The 18070-nt window shown below is 45.0% G+C and overlaps 2 protein-coding genes across 12 annotated transcripts in view; both read left to right on the forward strand.

Moving 5' to 3' along the window:
- Positions 1 to 1179: 1179 nt before the first annotated feature.
- The window catches only part of LOC131192719 (zinc finger protein 260-like), a 38561-nt gene continuing 21670 nt past the window's right edge, over positions 1180 to 18070 (forward strand). For 8 of the 11 annotated variants that reach the window (XR_009153782.1, XR_009153783.1, XR_009153786.1 and 5 more), the window contains exons 1-3: positions 1180 to 1380; positions 2890 to 3117; positions 5791 to 8270. Coding sequence is in view for 1 of the 11 variants with exons in the window: in XM_058172146.1 (XP_058028129.1) it covers positions 5880 to 7952 (2073 nt within the window). In the remaining 10 variants the exon portion in view is untranslated. Of the gene's footprint in view, positions 1381 to 2889; positions 3118 to 5790; positions 10013 to 18070 lie in introns of those variants that run through there. The other 3 variants (XR_009153780.1, XR_009153781.1, XM_058172146.1) reach the window with 2 other exon arrangements.
- Positions 10194 to 16871, forward strand: LOC131189509 (zinc finger protein 239-like). The gene is made up of 2 exons (XM_058165614.1): positions 10194 to 13106; positions 15825 to 16871. The coding sequence occupies exon 2, from the start codon at positions 15912 to 15914 to the stop codon at positions 16869 to 16871; it is 960 nt and encodes a 319-aa protein (XP_058021597.1). The 5' UTR covers positions 10194 to 13106; positions 15825 to 15911.

Genomic DNA, 18070 nt, shown 5'->3' on the forward strand with positions numbered 1-18070 from the left:
TTCTTGCCTATTTCCATAAATCCAAACCCAATATATCTATTTTTCATCAAAATATCACTTCAAATAGTGTACATTTAATAGGATCTTTTTGTGGGATTCATAAACCCCACTAAAGGAGACCTACCTTAACTCCTCCTTTGCCTTTAACCCTGGTTAAATACAACTCTAGCTGTTATCCTTGGGAAGTGGTCTCTTCCCTCTTGACCCCATAGAAATCTCCTTTATGACATCTTGGCTGAGCTGGGATCTGCCAGTCTTCTATTGGCTACTTCAGGGGGGCTTCTGGCATTTCTCCACCCCTTCCAAGCAGAGAGCAGATGCAGCCATGAAGGTTCACTCCAGGCAGCCATCAACCTGCGACCATTTGCAGTTATGACGGACAGATCTGCAAATGGGACCTATGACCCAGACCCATAAAACCAAAATCAAGAGACCCAAAGAGATCAGGCTCCCCTTGTAGACACAGACACACAAACCTCAGTCTCCAATCCTCCAATCCCAGCTTTGCCCTGTCCCAGGTATTGATAAACAGTTATTTGTAAAAATAATAAAAGGCAGATATAAATAAAAAAGGAAAAAGGAAATCATTTCTATTTTGCAGTGGCTTGGCAATATTGTCAGCCTTGTTTCCCTGTTGTATTGTGCTGCCTCCATGGGAACAAGCATGAGATCTGGGCTGCTCCCCCAAACTCTGTCCGGGTGTGTGTGTGTGTGTGTCTCTGGGGATTTGGAACCCAAAGAATGGGAGAAGACCCACCCATGCTCAGAGACCCCCCCCCTTTTCATTCTCACGATGGAGGGTCATTGTGTAAGCTCTGTACCAATGGCTGTTAAGAGATCAGTGAAAGATCTGATGACAGGTGAATTCAAAGTTCCTGGGAGTGAAAATAAATATTTATTATCCAGGTAGGAAGGAACACCAAAAAAGAAAAAGAAAATAGGTAACTGAAGATTACTGATACTTTGAACAGAGATCCTCAAGGGAAAAACTTCAAAGGGGCTTCTTTGTGCCGGGCTTCGTGCAAGCTCACACAAACACCCTGGAGCAGGAGGGGCAGCCCCGCTTCCACCGTGCAGGGGAACCTTCTTTCCATGGGCAGAGGAACCCTCGACACCGACGCCCATCGGAGGAACAGGGCAGCTTTCCTGGCTGGGAGGGGAGACTGAGAGGGAGGGAGGGAGGGAGGGGGAGGAGAAGAGGCTGCTGAGGGGCGGGGCTGCAAGGAGGGGGCGGAGTCCTAGATTAGCGCAGGAGACCCGCCCCCACTTCTCTCTGCTCCCACTGCCTGGATTTCCGCTTCCCTCCGCGTGTCCCGCTTCGCCCGGCGAGGATCGGCGCTGGATCCCTCGAGAGAGCTTTCTGGATTACGCTCGCATCAGGTGGGGTTGCCCCTCCTCCCAGGAGATCTCCGCCCCCCCCAGGAGAAAGGGAGCTGCGGATCCCTCTCTGGCTTGCCGGGGTTTCCTCGGGGAGATCCGGCTCTGGCATTGCCTGCAGTGAGCGGATCCCTCCCTTCCCTCCAGCGGGGCAAAGGGGCTCCGTCCCCGGGCTGGATCGTCCCCTTCCTCGCCCGGCCAAGGCTCCCCGGGGGGCTCCGGGTGGATCCAGGGAGGAAGGTCTTTGTGTGGTCCGTTTGAACAGGAAACCTCTGAACATCCGTTTCCCTCAAGTGCAGTTGCAAAAATGCAGGAAACCTTTTAAAAGCTTTAAAAGGTGTTTTGAGATATGCAAAGTGGATTTAACACAGACTGACCTTCTTGCAATGGGAAGGCTGGGATGTGGCATCGCCTCCTTGGTGGATGTTTTACAATCCACAAACTCTAAGGAAGTTTGGAGGCTGATCTCCTGAGCAGCTCCTAGAACGAGCTGATGGCCAGAAGGTCGCCTTGTGTGGTTTTCAAACGCCTGTCCAAAGTAGCTTTGAGTCTGTGATGTCCTCCTGGCTACTTTCCATCTCAACCAGTGGCAAACGTGGCTGACCAATAAGCAGCCAAGACACAGTGAAGACCTTCCGTTTCTTTTATTGCCATAAACGGGGAGAATCTTTCAAAGTTGATTCTCTCCAAAGTTCATCATCTCAAATCAACCCCTTTATAAATTCCCTACAATGGCCGCCCATCTCTCCTGGTTCCCCATTGGCTGAGATAACATGGGGTTCCATTCTCACCTATCATCTTCTACATATTTCCTGCTTCCCTCCCCAAACATGCTAAATCATACATGACATGTGAAGTTGAATGAGTAGACAATCTATGCAAGGAGGGTCAATATTCAGTTGTCTCTTGACTCTTTTAGCTTGTTTTCGAGTTCCTAGTTATTTTATCGCTTCTTTAAACCATAGGGGTTTTCCTCTTCTTCCGTTTTAGTTTTGTCTTTCCTGTTTTTCAGTTCGCTTTGTTTTATCTTTAAGCCAGGTATTTCCGCTTGCAGCTACTTCCTCTTATGATTTTAACTTTTGAAGACCTTTCACTTACTCCTATCAGTGTGGCAGACCCTCCTTGGTGGGTGTTTTACAATCCACAAACTCTTAGGAAGTTTGGAGGCTGGTCTTGTAAGAGCTCCCAGAACAAGCTGATGGCCAGAAGGTTGTCTTGCATGATTTTAAAACGCCTGTCCAAAGTAGCTTATCTTGGTGGCCCTGCAGCCTCCAAAAAGAGGAGGAAGGAGCAGCCCTTTTCTGTTCTCGCTTGTCTTCCTTTGAGTTTTCCTATTCACAACTATGCATTGGTCCCTGTTGGACTTCATCCTGCTGGTTTCCTTCTTTTTGGCCCATCAAGATCTTCTTGAATCTCAATTCTACCTCCTGTTATTTTGTGTCCTCAGCAAAAAATTTATAGCTTAAGCTCAGTATTACTGTCGGCATCTGAGCTGTTTTCATTTCTCTGCAGGAGACCAGTGAACTCCAGAAAGGAGAAAGGGGCGTTCTTGGATCAGAAGCCACAACATTTTGATCAAGATCCATTCTTGAAAATTTGGAAATCTTGGCCTGGTTGGAGAAGCAGCTTCCTGCACAAAGGGCCAATCAATTAAGGAGAAATCAAACTGGTCAGCGGTGAGGGTCATCCCTGACCTTGACTCAGAAAGCTAACAGAGACCTCTTAGCTGTAACTTTAAAGGTGAGTCAATGAAACTTGGTTTGGAAAATAAGCCTTTTTAAAATCTTTATGTGGCAATGTGATAAAATTGGGTTTTTCTGCCAAGGTGCAGAGTGAAGGCATGATTTGTTTAATCAATATTAGTTGTAAGAAGCCACTCTTGGTTGAGTTGGAGGTGGACCCTGGGCAGAAGGCCAGGGAGTGGGGGAGCCGCATCTGCTGAGTGGATGCAGCCCTGAAGCCGAAAGAGGCTGCCTGGGGACTCAAGTGGAGGTGCGGCTGCCCCGCCCAGCCTTCATCTGGTCTGTCAACATTGTCAAACTATCTACTAAATCTGGACTCCTATTAATCTTTTCATCATTCCCATCACCCATCTCCTTCCACTTATGACTGTAACTTTGTTGCTTGTATCCTTACCATTTATATTGATATCGATTGTTTCCTGATTGCTTATTTGTACCCTATGACATTCGTCAAATGTTGTACCTTATGATTCTTGATGGTCTTTTATGTACACTGAGAGCAAATGCACCAAGACAAATTCCTTGTGTGTCCAATCACACTTGGCCAATAAAAAATTCTATTCTATTATTCTATTCTATTCTATTCTATTCTATTCTATTCTATTCTATTCTATTCTTTCATGGGGAAATGTTCTCTCGGCCCAAACTGGGTCTTGGTTCAGTGATTCCATTTTAGCTATGATGTGTGAGATTGTTCCTATTTAGGCCTTGTCCCACAATGCACTTGGGGGTTACAGTTTAGTAAGCTGAAATTCTTAGGCCTTCTCCTAAAGTTTAAATTTTAATTGCAATTCTCTGGATCTTTTATTGGGGATCCTTTATTTGGGTCTTTTCCTTCTGAAGCTATTCAGTGAGCCCCTCCACCCGACCCTTTCAGAAAATGTAGGATCAAGTTTATCCCAGGATTAAGCCATGTCACAGATTGTTGGTTTATCTATTTTTCTTCTATTGCTTTCGGGCCAGTTGCGATAACAAACAGGATCGTTTGTTTCAACTTTGAGAAGGTCTATGTAGCTTTATTTTCTCTGATCAGCAATGATCCTTTTCGGGGTGCCTGTGCTGGCTCTCCTGGAGAAGGATGAAATGCCAAATCGGAGCCCTTTCCCCCTCCTCTTTTCCTGCCTGATCTTCTGGGGTTGAGTCTCTTTTAGGATGGCCTGACTGAACTTCCCCTTCTAATATAGACAGCCTTTTGGTCGGACCTGGTTGTGCTCAGGGCATCAGACAAGCAGCCTGGGGTGGCCCAGGGAATCGGCCGGCCTCTCTCCCATCCGGGTAGGAAATGCAGAGGGAGGACCTCAATCCAGCCAGTCCTGTGTCTTGTGCTAAATTGGGGTTTGTGGAAGAAGCCAGATGTGGCCCCAGAGGGAAACTCTTGATGGAAAAGACAGCAGCTGCTCTGTTCCCCTCCCTTCTTGCCCAAGGCAGGTGTGGCCCTTCCTACTGAAGGACCCCTGTGGGGCAGGTAGAGAGGAGGGGGCTACTAGACTGATAGCCAAGCCTATTTCCTCCAGCACTCACTGCTTCACCCACCCTCCATTTTTCATTTGACATTACTGTACCTTCATTGTGTGTCCCATGGCTTCTCATTTCATTACTTGATACTGTTGTTTTTACACTTATATTCCTTTCTCCGTTTTTACTCCCATAAGACGCCTGGAGGAGCCCCTCGCAGAGATGGGTGGCAAATAAATTTAAACCGCAAATAAATAAATAGCACAAAGGAGAGTTGCATGGTCTTCCCAAGAGGAAGAGACTGAGCTGTGAAACGGATCCATGCAGGGAGAGGAAACGTGTCTGGGTGGAAGCCAGGATCAACCAGTCATGATGGGATGGAGCTCATAGGTGGAATAATCAGAAAAAGCAAGAAAAGGGGAGAAGAAATGGGTTGTTTACACTAACCTCAACTCTCTTTCCTCCTCTTTGGCTTCTGTGATGCCTTAATCTTTTGGGTTGCCTGTAGGTAGTCCTCGACTTATGACTACAAATGGAATTGGAATCTCACTTGTTTAGCAAAGTGGCCATTATGTGAGGTATCACATGATGTCTTTACTCAATTAGTGTAACGATTTCACTGATCGTTGAGTGGATGAAATCCCTGATAAGAAGCATGTCTTTGTCTCAGGGAAGGGGGGCCGAGGGCAGGGGAGGCCATTGGAGTCCCAGCACAGCCCTATTTGACTTGAGGGGGTCCTGGAGAAGCTTAGAGGAGCCTTGGGACACTCGCACATCACTTGAATGCTCAGAGTGCTGCAAAGGCCTTAATCCTGCCTGGGGGTTAAGGACACATTTCTGGGTGGAAGCAGTGACAGGGGCTGAAGTCCAGGCCTGAGGTCAGTGGCTGATGGCTGAAATAGCTGAAGGCCCCAGGCCTCCACTTAAGGCACCATCATGGCATTTCTGCCCCATTGCAGGGCCCAGATGGGGCGACTGAGGCTTCTGGGGCGGCTGCAACTTTGTACCCCACTGCGTGGCCTGTGCTGAACTTCCAGGGTGTCCCCCAACCCCTTCAGGCACCCCTCCACTTCTTCTCTGGGTCTCCATTCACTTAATAACCCCCAAAAAATTCCTTAATGACCCCAACAACATAAATGTTTTCCTCCTAGAGATTTTGTGACTCTAAATTTCTGGAAAGGAAATTCTCTTCTCTGCTTGTGTTTCCTTCCAACAGCGGATAAAAGATTGCGACCAGATTGACCTGCAAGTCAACCTGTCAACAGATAGTAGAAAATCAAAGCAAGGCAGCAGCCAAGAGGAAGCATGGAGCCTGGGAAGCTCTTGGATCCCCCTTCAGACACAAGCAGCACTCCACAAAATGACCAAAAACCCCATGAATGCTCAGAGTGTGGGAAATCCTTTACTCTCCAGTCCCTCCTTTTGACCCACAGGAAGGTCCATGTGGGAAGTGGATCCAGTGAATGTACGGAGGGCGAGAAATCCTCTGGAAAAGACTTCAAAGGTCTCAGAAGCTCCTCCAGACTGAAGACCTATAAATGTGAGGAATGTGATTTATGCTTTGGTCGAAAGTCATACCTTCTTACACATCAGAAAATCCACACTGGAGAGAAACTGTATCAATGTCTGGAATGTGGGAAATTTTTCCGTAGAAAAGCCCATCTCATAAACCACGAGATAATTCACACAGGGGAGAAACCGTATAAATGTTGGGAATGTGGGAAGAGCTTTTCTCAGAAGTCAGGTCTTGGGCTCCATGAGAAGATCCATGCAGGAATCAAACCTTACAAATGCTTTGAGTGTGGAAAATGTTTCACTGACAGCTCAACTCTTCGGAAACATCAGAAAACACACACAGGGGAGAAAAACGAAAAGTGCCCAGAATGTGGGAAATGTTTTACCTTGAAATCAAACTTGCTGCAACATCAGAGGCTCCACACCGGAGAGAGACCCTATGAATGCCCAGAATGTGAGATCCGATTTATGTATTCTGGGGACCTTCAGAGACACCAGAAGTGGCACAAAGGGGACCTACCCCATAAATGTGGGGAGTGTGGGAAAAGTTTTCTTTCACCATCCCATGTTCAGGTTCATCAGAGAATCCACACAGGGGAGAAACCCTACAAATGCGGGGAATGTGGGAACTGCTTCTCCCGAAAAGCAACCCTCAAAAGGCATCAGCGTCACCACACGGGAGAAAAGCCATTCAGTTGCGTAGAATGTGGAAAATCTTTTGCTTCTCGTGGAGGACTTCGGAGACATCATAAAACTCACACAGGAGAGAAGCCATTCAGCTGCGTAGAATGTGGGAAATTTTTCCGTAGAAAAGCCCATCTCATAAACCACGAGAGAATTCACACAGGGGAGAAACCGTATAAATGTTGGGAATGTGGGAAGAGCTTTTCTCGGAACTCAAGTCTTGGGCTCCATGAGAAGATCCATGCAGGAATCAAACCTTACAAGTGCTTTGAGTGTGGAAAATGTTTCACTGACAGCTCAACTCTTCGGAAACATCAGAAAACACACACAGGGGAGAAAAACGAAAAGTGCCCAGAATGTGGGAAATGTTTTACCTTGAAATCAAACTTGCTGCAACATCAGAGGCTCCACACCGGAGAGAGACCCTATGAATGCCCAGAATGTGAGATCCGATTTATGTATTCTGGGGACCTTCAGAGACACCAGAAGTGGCACAAAGGGGACCTACCCCATAAATGTGGGGAATGTGGGAAAAGTTTTCTTTCACCATCCCATGTTCAGATTCATCAGAGAATCCACACAGGGGAGAAACCCTACAAATGCGGGGAATGTGGGAACTGCTTCTCCCGAAAAGCAACCCTCAAAAGGCATCAGCGTCGCCACACGGGAGAAAAGCCATTCAGTTGCGTAGAATGTGGAAAATCTTTTGCTTCTCGTGGAGGACTTCGGAGACATCATAAAACTCACACAGGAGAGAAGCCATTCAGCTGCGTAGAATGTGGGAAATCGTTTGCTTATAAGGAAGTACTTTGGACACATTATAAAACCCACACAGGGGAGAAGCCACATCAATGCTACGAATGTGGAAGATTTTATGGTACCTCATCAGCCCTTAGAGCTCATGTGAAAATTCACACAGGGGAAAAAAATTACAAATGCTTAGACTGTGGGAAAACATTTGCTCATTCAGGTAACCTTAGAAATCACAGCCGAATCCATACAGGAGAGAAACCCCACAAATGCTCAGAGTGCGATAAATGTTTTTTTCGGAAAGATTCTCTTGTGAACCATCAGCGAATCCACACTGGAGAGAAACCCTATAAATGTTTGGAGTGTGGGAAATGTTTTTTCAATCCTTCAACACTTCGCGTTCACACCCGAAGTCACACAGGAAAGTAGCCTCACAAGTGCACAGAGTGTGAGAAACCTTTTCATAGAAAATCAAAACTAAAAAGGCATCAAAAAGTCCTTAGCAGAGATAAAAAACATCACAGAATAGACAATGAGGCAAAAGGGTGTAAATGTTGGGAGTGTGAGAATATGTTACTCGCAAAGCCGCATTATAAACTTACCAGAGTGATTATACAAAAGAGTTATAAGTATGTGGGGAGTTGATAAAATGTTTCGCAGAGTACAGGACGTCCTTGACCTATGACCACAACTTGGAATGGATTTCCGCCTGTCGTAAGTCCCTTCAGTCGTAAGTCAAGGAACCAGGTATTTCTCTTAATTTTTACTAGCCTTTGTTGATCAATGAGAAGTGAAAATTTAAAGAGGAGAAAAGGGTGAAGAGTGGAATGAATCTGGTTGTTTATTCAGTGATAAAGTTTTATTGTTGAATCTGCTGGCTGAGGATGAAGAGGGAAAGTTTCTTTTTCCTTTTATATTTTTGGAAGAAATTTTTTTCATTGTCTTTTTCATATATTCATACACAAATACTTCTACTAACTTTCTGTGTATATAATGCTGAATAAAGGTATTTTTTAAAATAATCCAGAGGGCCTTTTTCAGGAGATGGACTGGGTGGCTCAAAACAGACAAGACGGCAGTAGGGGTGAAATCCAGCAGGTTCTGACAGGTTCTGGAGAACCGGTAGCAGAAATTTTGAGCAGTTCCGAGAACCAGCAAATACCACCTCTGGCTGGTCCCAGAGTGGGGTGGGAATGCACATTTTGCAATATCCTTCCCCCAGGAATGAGGTGTGCCACGCCCACAAGCCATGCCCACCAAGCCACTCCATGCCCACAGAACCGGTAGTAAAAAAATTTGGATTTCACCACTGGATGGCAGTCAGATTTTGCCATCTGTGCAGCCAAAGTGGGTTGAGGAAGTGGCTCTCGGACCTCCACTGGATCAGGGGATGGGCTACGGGAAGGAGGAAGAGGCGGAGGAAGGCCATCAGGGAGTCCAGGATCCATGGTTCCCAGCAGCTGCTAGAGGATGGAGCCACGGTTTTCAGAGGAGGGGCGGGAAACCTGTTGCAAGAGGCTACCGGAGATGCCCCCTAGAGGAGAGATGGGGAACTGTCAGTCCCAGCAGGACTCACCCTCGGTGGGGGGCCTGGAGGGGGGAGGAAAATGAGGCAAAGGGGAGCTTCTTCCTGATGGGCCTCCTCCATCTTCCCAGGGTGGAAGAAGGCAGGCAGACACTCAACTGGTCCATCCGTCCCCCTAAAGCTCTGGAGGGTACCTTGGATCCTGGTGGGGCCTCTTTGCCCCCCAAAGTGGCAGGAAATACGAGAGAAAGGAAGAGACCCCCAGGAACTCTCTGGGCTGCAAGGAACGTAATATCCATGCTTCTCTAGCCCTCTTCCTTTGGAGGGGGGATCTGGGGAGGGGATCACAATAAGGATTCCTACACCCATAATCCTCTGCAAAATACTGACTCCACTGAGACCTCTGGAGACCCCAACAGACAAGAAAAATAAAGTGTGCGTTTGGTGTGTTGGGAATATTTTTCTGGAATGTCTACCTGGGTCTGGAGGTAAAAATGCCCTCCAGAAACCCTCCAGGTGCTCAGAGGGCTGGAGATTCTTCCTGGGTGAGAAACCACATCCACGCTTGGCGTGTGGAAAATCTGTTCCTTGAAATGAGACAATTGTTGTCCTGCATTTGTGAATCCCCTCAGAGAAGGCCCCTAGAAATCTTTCTGGCATAGAAAAGGTTTTATCCTGAAATCTTTTCAAAAAAACCCCACAAAAGCAGGTCATAATTGTGGTACAATGAGAAAAAAGCTCCCTGGCCTATTGATATTAAAGAAAGCTTGTCATCAAAAGACTGGAAGAATTGGATTGATTATATTCAAAATAGATATCAGATTAAGAAATTTCAGATTGCCTTTGAATGAAGGACGTTGTTTTTGATTTTAATGGAAGAAGTCAGGTTATGTGAGAGAGAAGGATTAGATTTTAAAAATTTAATGTATGACTGTTTGTTTATTGAACTATACCTTGTGTTTGCTCCGGGAAATCGGGGGTGGGAGGGAAGAGGGGGAGGGGAGGGCAAAAATTTAATTGTTGTTGTAAAACCTTTTCAATTAAAAAAAAAAGCTTGTCATCTTTTTAATTTGACCTGTCAGAAATGGTGTAGCGTCTCCTGCTTGGGCGGGGGGGGGGAGGGGGTTGGACTAGATGACCTACAAAGTCCCTTCCAACTCTGTCAATCTGTTAATTTAGAATGTATTTAAATTCCTTTATGGATATTCTTGTTATTTTCTTACTGTGATATTTCATCAGTATTCATATACCATGTTACATTAAATGTTCTTACTTATTTCTGTCAATCTGGAACCAATTACCAAATTTTCCTAGAGATATCAGTTCAGAGTTTAAATTTAATGCAAGGCTTTTGTGGGATTCAGTAAATGAGACCCAGCTTAACTCATCACTTGCCTTTAACCGTGGTTAATTCTCTCCATGGAGCTCTTGCCTCACAATCAGGAGGTTGTGAGTTCGATCCTAGGTAGAGGCAGATGTAAGGTCTCCTGCTTGGGCAGGGGGTTGGACTAGATGACCTACAAGGTCCCTTCCCACTCTGTTAATCCTTTAAATAGTATCTCCTCCCCAGCTCTAAGCAGCACAATGTTTTCCTAGCTGTTTTACTTGGGAAGTGGTCTCTTCCCTCTTGATCCCATAGAAATGTCCTTTGTGACATCATTGCTGATGTGCTCAGAAGCTGAGATCAGCCGGACTCCTATTGGCTACTTCAGGAGGGCTACTGTCATCTTCCTGCCCCTTGTGAGCCCCTTGATGAGGATATCTGGATCCCCAGAAGTGGATCCCACTGTAGCACCAGGGAAGTTCCCCTCAGAGCTGCTCTTTCTCTCTGTCAGGATCCCCCCCACTCTTCTCCAGCTACAGAAACACCAGGAGCCTTAGAATCAATCAGGGAGAAGAGCTCAGGGTGGAAATGGGGGGGTCCTTGGTGTTTCTCCGGAGACGTCTCATTACCCAACTAGTTAACATCATCAGGGCAACAACCAACCTCTGGGAGCCCCAAGAACTCTTCAACTCTTATGGGGCCTTTTTGCTCAACTCTTTCAGGCAGTGGTGAAATGCAAAATTTTTTGCTACCGGTTCTGTGAGCTTGGCTTGGTGGTGGGTCATGTTACTGGGTGGGCGTGGCCTTTTTTTTTTTAAACTTTTTAAAGCATTTTTTCCTACCTATTCTCCCGAACCATAGTAAAAAAAATGCTTTAAAAAAGTAAAAAAAAGGTTCCGACGATTACAGCTGTGCTGAGCATTTCACCTCTGCTTTCAGGGCATCTGCAGCACTTCAGCTTCCAGCATGCCCACAGACACAAACACACAATCACAGAAACGCACAAAGGGTTTCCAGAACCCAAGGTCCTCGACCTAGCTGAAAGCAGGAGCGGGAAGAAGGGGCGGGGATTCAAGTGGGTGGAGCCTGAGATAAAACCAGATGCTCCGCCCCACCTCTCATCTCCCTCTGGCTGGATCTCTACCTTCCCTTCACCTGGCGAGGATCTGGGCTGGATCCCTTGAGAGAGGCTTCTGATTTGAATTCTAGGAACTGAAGTCCCCCCATCATAAAAGATGACCATTCCCCATCAACACCCACGACATCCAATATTTATTGGATAGAATTCTTCATGAACTTTTATGTACACTGAGAGCTTATGCACCAAGACACATTCCTTGTGTGTCAAATCACACTTGGCCAATAAAAAATTTCTATTCTATTCTATTCTATTCTATTCTATTCTATTCTATTCTATTTTATTCTATTCTGCCTAGTGGTTGAGGCCCTGCATTAGAAAGCCTGAGGCCAAGGGTTCCAGTCCTGCCTTGGCCATGAAAGCCAACTTGGGTGACCTTGGGCTAGTCACTTTCTCAGCCTAAAACACCTCACAGGGTTGTTGTGAGGCAATTAGGTAAAGAAAGATGTGTGGGATACATTCACTGTGTGTTATTTGTAAAAATAATAAAGGCGGATATCAATAAATAAAAATAAAAAAATCATCTCCATTTCACAGTGGGCCGTGGTGGCTCAGGCTGTAAGATAGCCTGTTATTAAAACACAGCAGCCTGCAATTACTGCAGGCTCGAATCCCACCAGGCCCAAGGTTGACTCAGCCTTCCATCCTTTATAATGGAGGTAAAATGAGGACCCAGATTGTTGGGGGGCAATAAGTTGACTTTGTAAATATATAAATAGAATGAGACTATTGCCTTATACACTGTAAGCCGCCCTGAGTCTTCGGAGAAGGGCGGGATATAAATGTAAATAAAAAAAAAAGTGGCTTGGGTGGCTTGTTACCCTCTTGGGTTGGGTTGCCTCCATAGGAAGAATGGGGAGATCTGGGTTCGTCCCCCAAACTTTCCTCTTTCCTGTCTTGGCGTCTCTGGGGATTAGGAAATCCCGCTTCCAGCCTGCAGACAGAGACACTCTTCCCATGGGCAGAGGAACCCTCCACACCGACGCCCATCGGAGGAACGGAGGAGGTTTCGGAGCACGTGGTCCTGCCTGGGAGGGGAGAATAGAGGGGAGGGGGAGGGCAAAGAAGAGGGGGAGGGGCTTCAAGTCGGGGATGGAGCCCGAGAGGAGAGTAGGAGGCCCCGCCCCTTTCCCCTCCCACTTTCCGGATCTCTGCTTCCATCCGAGATTCCTGCTTCGCCCGGCGATCCCTCGGGAGAGTCTTCTGGATCCTCCTCGGAGCAGATGGGGCCGTTCTCCCTCCAGCCTCTAAGCCGCCCCTCCTCCCAGGAGATCCTCTCTCACCAGGAGGAAGGGAGCAGCGGATCCCGCTCTTCCGGCTCGCAGGATTTCCTCGCAGAGATCCAGTCTGGCGTTGCCTGCAGGGAACGGATCCCTCTCTCCCCTCCAGGGGGGCAAAGGGGCTCCGTCCCCGGATCTGCCCCCTCGTCCGGCCTAAGCTCCCCGGGGGGGCTCCGGGTGTATCCGGGGTGGAGCTTTGGGGAAATTGCTTCAAAAGATCTCTCTGGTCGGTAAGAGATCGAAGCCTCTGAGCATCCACATCCTGCACGTGCAGTTGGGAAAATTGAGTAAACGGAGCTTTAAAACGTTTGTTCAGGTTTGTAATGTGCTCTTAACACAATGGGGAGGGGAGAGTTTGGGTGAAAGAAAAGCTTTAAATTAATTGAATTGAGTTCATGTTTTCTTAACCCACAAGGGATCCTTTTTCCTTGAGCTCAATTTAAAAGGAGAACAATGAGATCCTTTGATCTTATGCCAATGTTTAATCTGCTTCCGATCCTAAAGGCTTGGTAGAATCAGGAGAAATCGGTATTTTCCTTCTTTTGCCCTGAAGGGGCTGTGATGTGGCCCTTTATGGTGGATGTTTTACAAAGCAAAGGTTTTAAGGAGGTTTTTTATTTATTTATTTATTATTTTTTTAAACAAACAAAACAAAAAACCATCTTCAATCCAAATACAGTGTGTCGGTGGGCTGATTACAAATCTTTTGTGCAATTTCACCATGTACATATCATTAATTTATCTACTTATATTTTATCAGTCTAATATATATCCAAACATTTTGATCAGTTAATACTTTAGTTAACTGTGACATTTCATTCTCTCATTTCATATAGGTTTTTCTAAATTAATATTATACATCATCCATTCCATCCTCTTAAATCAATTATATAACTCAACATCTTTCCTTATAAAAACCTTTCTCAAATCTCTTTAACATATTTTCCCTTCTAGCCATTGATAAAAAGGTCCAATATCTTATAATATTGTTTGTGTTCCTGCTCTCTGATTTCAAATGTCAATTTACTCATTTCTGCACATTCCATTATTTTCCTAATGATTGAGTCTTGCAATGGTAATTTTTCATTTTTCCAATTCTTAGCAAACATAATCCTAGCTGCTGTTACAACATTCACAATCAAATATCTAAATTCTCTATTATATGTTTTGGGTATAATTCCCAATAGGAAAACTTCTGGCTTAAAGTGTATATGTTTCTTTATCATCTTTTCCAACCATGTGTGGATTTTAGTCCAATATCTTTTAGTTTCTGCACATGTCCACCACATATGGGAATATCTGGTGAACCTTCCAACATTTTTCGGATTTGTTCTTAAACATTCTGGCTATTCTTGTCGGGGGAAGATGCCACCTGTAAAACATCCTGTACAAATTCTCTTTATTTGAAGTAGACATCGTCATTTTATAATTTTGCGTCCACAATTTTTGCCATACCTCTAAATCAATCCCGTGTCCAAAATTTTCCCCCCAAGCAATCTTCATCTCTTTAACTTGTTCGTCTTCTAATTTAAACTCTAATAAATACCCATATAATTTCCTAATTAAATTGTCATCGGTACCTGTTAAAATTTTATCTAAATTAATCAAATTACTATAAAAACCTTCTGTTTTGGAATCTTTATCATATCTGGAGAGTATTTGCAAATAAGAAAACCAATTCATTTTTATACCTTGTGTTTCTAGTTCTTGCATAGTTTTTAGATCACCCTTTTCATTCAACAATTCACTATATCTAACAATTTGTTCTTTCCTAAGTATTATTGAATATGAAAATGCCTCAATAGTTGGTACCCGGACTGGAATTTTTAAATAGCGATTTTTTTTTAATCCTTTCCCAGTTTAATAACAAAGCCTCTCTTATGGTTTTAAGGAGGTTTTGAGGCTGGTTGCCACCTGACGCTTCCCTCTGCTTCCCTACTATTCCCTGATGGGCTGCCAAGAACCAGGGGGAGGCAGAAGGCTTGGGGTGGGGGGGGAAGGAAGGGAAGGGCCGTGTCTCCTCCAGATGCTGCTTCAAGGCCAGCCAGCATCCCACTTCCTAGCAAACTCTGCTTGGACACCTTGCCTGAACCTCTTTGGCTGTGGGGTTGGGGAATGGGAGGAGATCAGCCCTTTTCACACATGCTCTTCCCCATCTGATCTCTCTCACCTTCCTTTGAGTTTTCCTACTCACAACTATGCCTTGGCTCCCTTTGGACTTCATCCTGCTGGTTTCTTCCATTTTGGTTCATCAAAATCTTTGTTAAATGATGTAGGCTTTCCTGCCTGGGCAGGGGGTTGGACTAGAAGGCCTCCAAGGTCCCTTCCAACTCTGTTGTTGTTGTTGTTGTTATTATTATTATTATTAAATCTTGGTTTAGAACATAAGCATTTGTTTTTTATGGTTCCAATTTGGGTCGGTTAACAGGATCAGAGATTTTTGTCTTCCGAGCTTTAGGTCTTGTGCTGGAGCCCATCCTCAGGGAACTTCCCTCCAGCAGAGCGTATGCTATTGTCTGTGTGGTGTGGTTGTGTCTGTGGACCACACACAGAATAGCACACACTCTGCTGGTGGGAAGTTCTCTGAGGATGGGCTCCAGCACGAGTCCGAAAGCTCAGAAGGCAAAAGCTCTGATCCCGCTGACCTACCCAGATTGGATCCTGCAACTTCATCCTGGGACACGTATATTCGCCTTTGTTTTTTATCTTTATTTGTCAAAACGGCAATGCAGTGAAAGTTTTTGCCTTCATTATTTGTGTTTCCTATGGGCAGTCCTCGACTTATGACTAAAACTGGACTCCCATCTCACTTGTTCAGCAAAGCGGTCATTATGTGAGAGATCATGTGACCGCTTTGCTCAAGAACTGCAATTCTGCCCTCACTGTTGCGCTTGTTATTATAGATACATAGTGGTTTACAGCACTCTCTGAGCAGTTTACAAATGTCAGCATCTTCCCTTCAACAATTTTGTGGTTTTCTGTGTTTCTTGAAAGGAAATAATGTTCTCATTCTTCTTTTTTGTTCCATCACCAGGAAAACAACTGTGACCAAAGATTTACTTTCAAGACAACTAACGAGAGATAGTAGAAATTCTGCCCAAGGCAGTATCCAAAGGAAAGCATGAAGCGTGGGAAACGCTTGGATCTCCCATCAGACAAAAGCAGCCCTCCAAGAACGCCCAAAAGAACCCATGAATGCTCAGAGTGTGAGAAATCCTTTGCTCACAGATCCCTCCTTTTGACCCACAGGAAGGTCCATGTGGGAAGGGGATCCAGTCAAGGTTTGGAGTGTGAGAAATTTTTCTCTGGGAAAAACTCCAAAGATCTCAAAAGCCTCACGATACCAAAACCCTATAAATGTGAGGAATGTGACTTATGCTTTGGTCGAAAGTCACACCTTCTTAGACATCAGAAAATCCACACAGGAGAGAAACCGTATCAATGTCTGGAATGTGGGAAATTTTTCCGTAGAAAAGCCCATCTTATAAACCACGAGATAATTCACACAGGGGAGAAACCGTATAAATGTTGGGAATGTGGGAAGAGCTTTTCTCAGAAGTCAGGTCTTGGGCTCCATGAGAAGATCCATGCAGGAATCAAACCTTACAAATGCTTTGAGTGTGGAAAATGTTTCACTGACAGCTCAACTCTTCGGAAACATCAGAAAACACACACAGGGGAGAAAAATGTAAAGTGCCTTGAATGTGGGAAATGTTTTACCTTGAAATCAAACTTGCTGCAACATCAGAGACGTCACACTGGAGAGAGACCCTATGAATGCCCAGAATGTGAGAGACGATTTGTGTTTTCTCATGAACTTCAAACACATCAGAAGTGGCACAAAGGGGACCTACCCCATAAATGTGGGGAGTGTGGGAAAAGTTTTATTTCACCAACCCGAGTTCAGATTCATCAGAGAATCCACACGGGGGAGAAGCCCTACAAATGTGGGGAGTGTGGGAAATGCTTTTCCCAAAAACAACACCTTGAACGCCATCAAATCTTCCACACAGGAGAAGCCATTCAGATGCGAGAATGTGGAAAATCTTTTGCTTCTCATGGAGCCTTTGAGCCATCATAAAACCCATCAATGCAACGACTGTGGAAGATTTTATCGTAGCTCATCAGCCCTTAGGAGTCATGTGAAAATTCACACAGGGGAAAAAAACTACAAATGTTTGGAGTGTGGGAGAACATTTGCTCATTCAGGTTCCCTTATAAGTCACAGCCGAATCCATACAGGAGAGAAACCCTATAAATGTGTGGAGTGTGGGAAATGTTTTGCCCAATCTTCAGCACTTCACCTGCACACCCGAAATCACACAGGAGTGTGGCCTTACAAGTGCACAGAGTGCGAAAAACCTTTTCCTAGTAAATCAAAGCTAAAAAGGCACCAAAAAGTCCATAGCAGAGATAAATCTCCTCAGCTGTGAACAACATTTGGGAGCACTTTTTTTCAACACAACCTTTACCAGGAGCTTCACACAATGACAAAATGGAAATCCTACAATTATTTGGTGCAAGTAAAAGCTTTTCCTCTGAAGGACCTCAAATCCCATCAGAGAGTACACAATGAGGCAAAGGTGCAAATGTTGGGAATGTGAGAATATTTTGCTCACAAAGCCGTATTAGTCACTTAGTGATTACACAAAAGTGTTATAAGTATGTGGGAGTAGATAAAATGGTTTGCAGAGAACAGGAGGTCCTTGACTTACGACCACAATGTGGAATGGATTTCTGGTCATAGGTTGCTACAGTCGTGAGTTAAGGAACCAGGAATTTCTTTTAATTTTTACTAGACTTTTTGACCAATGAGAAGTGAAAATTTAGAGAGAAGAAAAGGGTGAAGGGTGGAATGAATCTGGTGGTTTATATAGTGATAAAATGTTGTTGTTAAATCTGCTGGTTGAGGATGAAGAAGGAAAGTTTCTTTTTCCTGTTACCCTCTTTGGAGGGATTTTTTTTCCTTTTTTTCATTGTTTTTTTCATATATTCACACAGAGATATTGGTATTAATTTACTTTCTGTGCATATAATTCTGAATAAAAGTATTTTTTAAAATAACCAAGAGGGCCTTTTTCAGAAGATGGACTGGGTGGCTCAAAAAAGACAAGATAGCAGTCAGATTGTGCCATACGGTGCAGCCAAAGTGGGTTGAGAAAGTGGCTCTCGGACCTCCCCTGGATCAGGAGATGGGCTGTGAGGAGGAGGAAGAGGAGGAGGAGATGGAAGGGTGTTTGAGAGTGCAGGGCCCATGGTTCCCAGCGGCTACTAGCGGAG

Source organism: Ahaetulla prasina, chromosome 2 (genome assembly GCF_028640845.1).
Source record: "Ahaetulla prasina isolate Xishuangbanna chromosome 2, ASM2864084v1, whole genome shotgun sequence".
Taxonomy (NCBI): Eukaryota; Metazoa; Chordata; class Lepidosauria; order Squamata; family Colubridae; genus Ahaetulla; species Ahaetulla prasina.

Bases quoted from the DNA above. Each gene is read 5' to 3' on its own strand.
- LOC131189509 (XM_058165614.1), top strand. From the start codon at position 15,912: ATGAAGCGTGGGAAACGCTTGGATCTCCCATCAGACAAAAGCAGCCCT.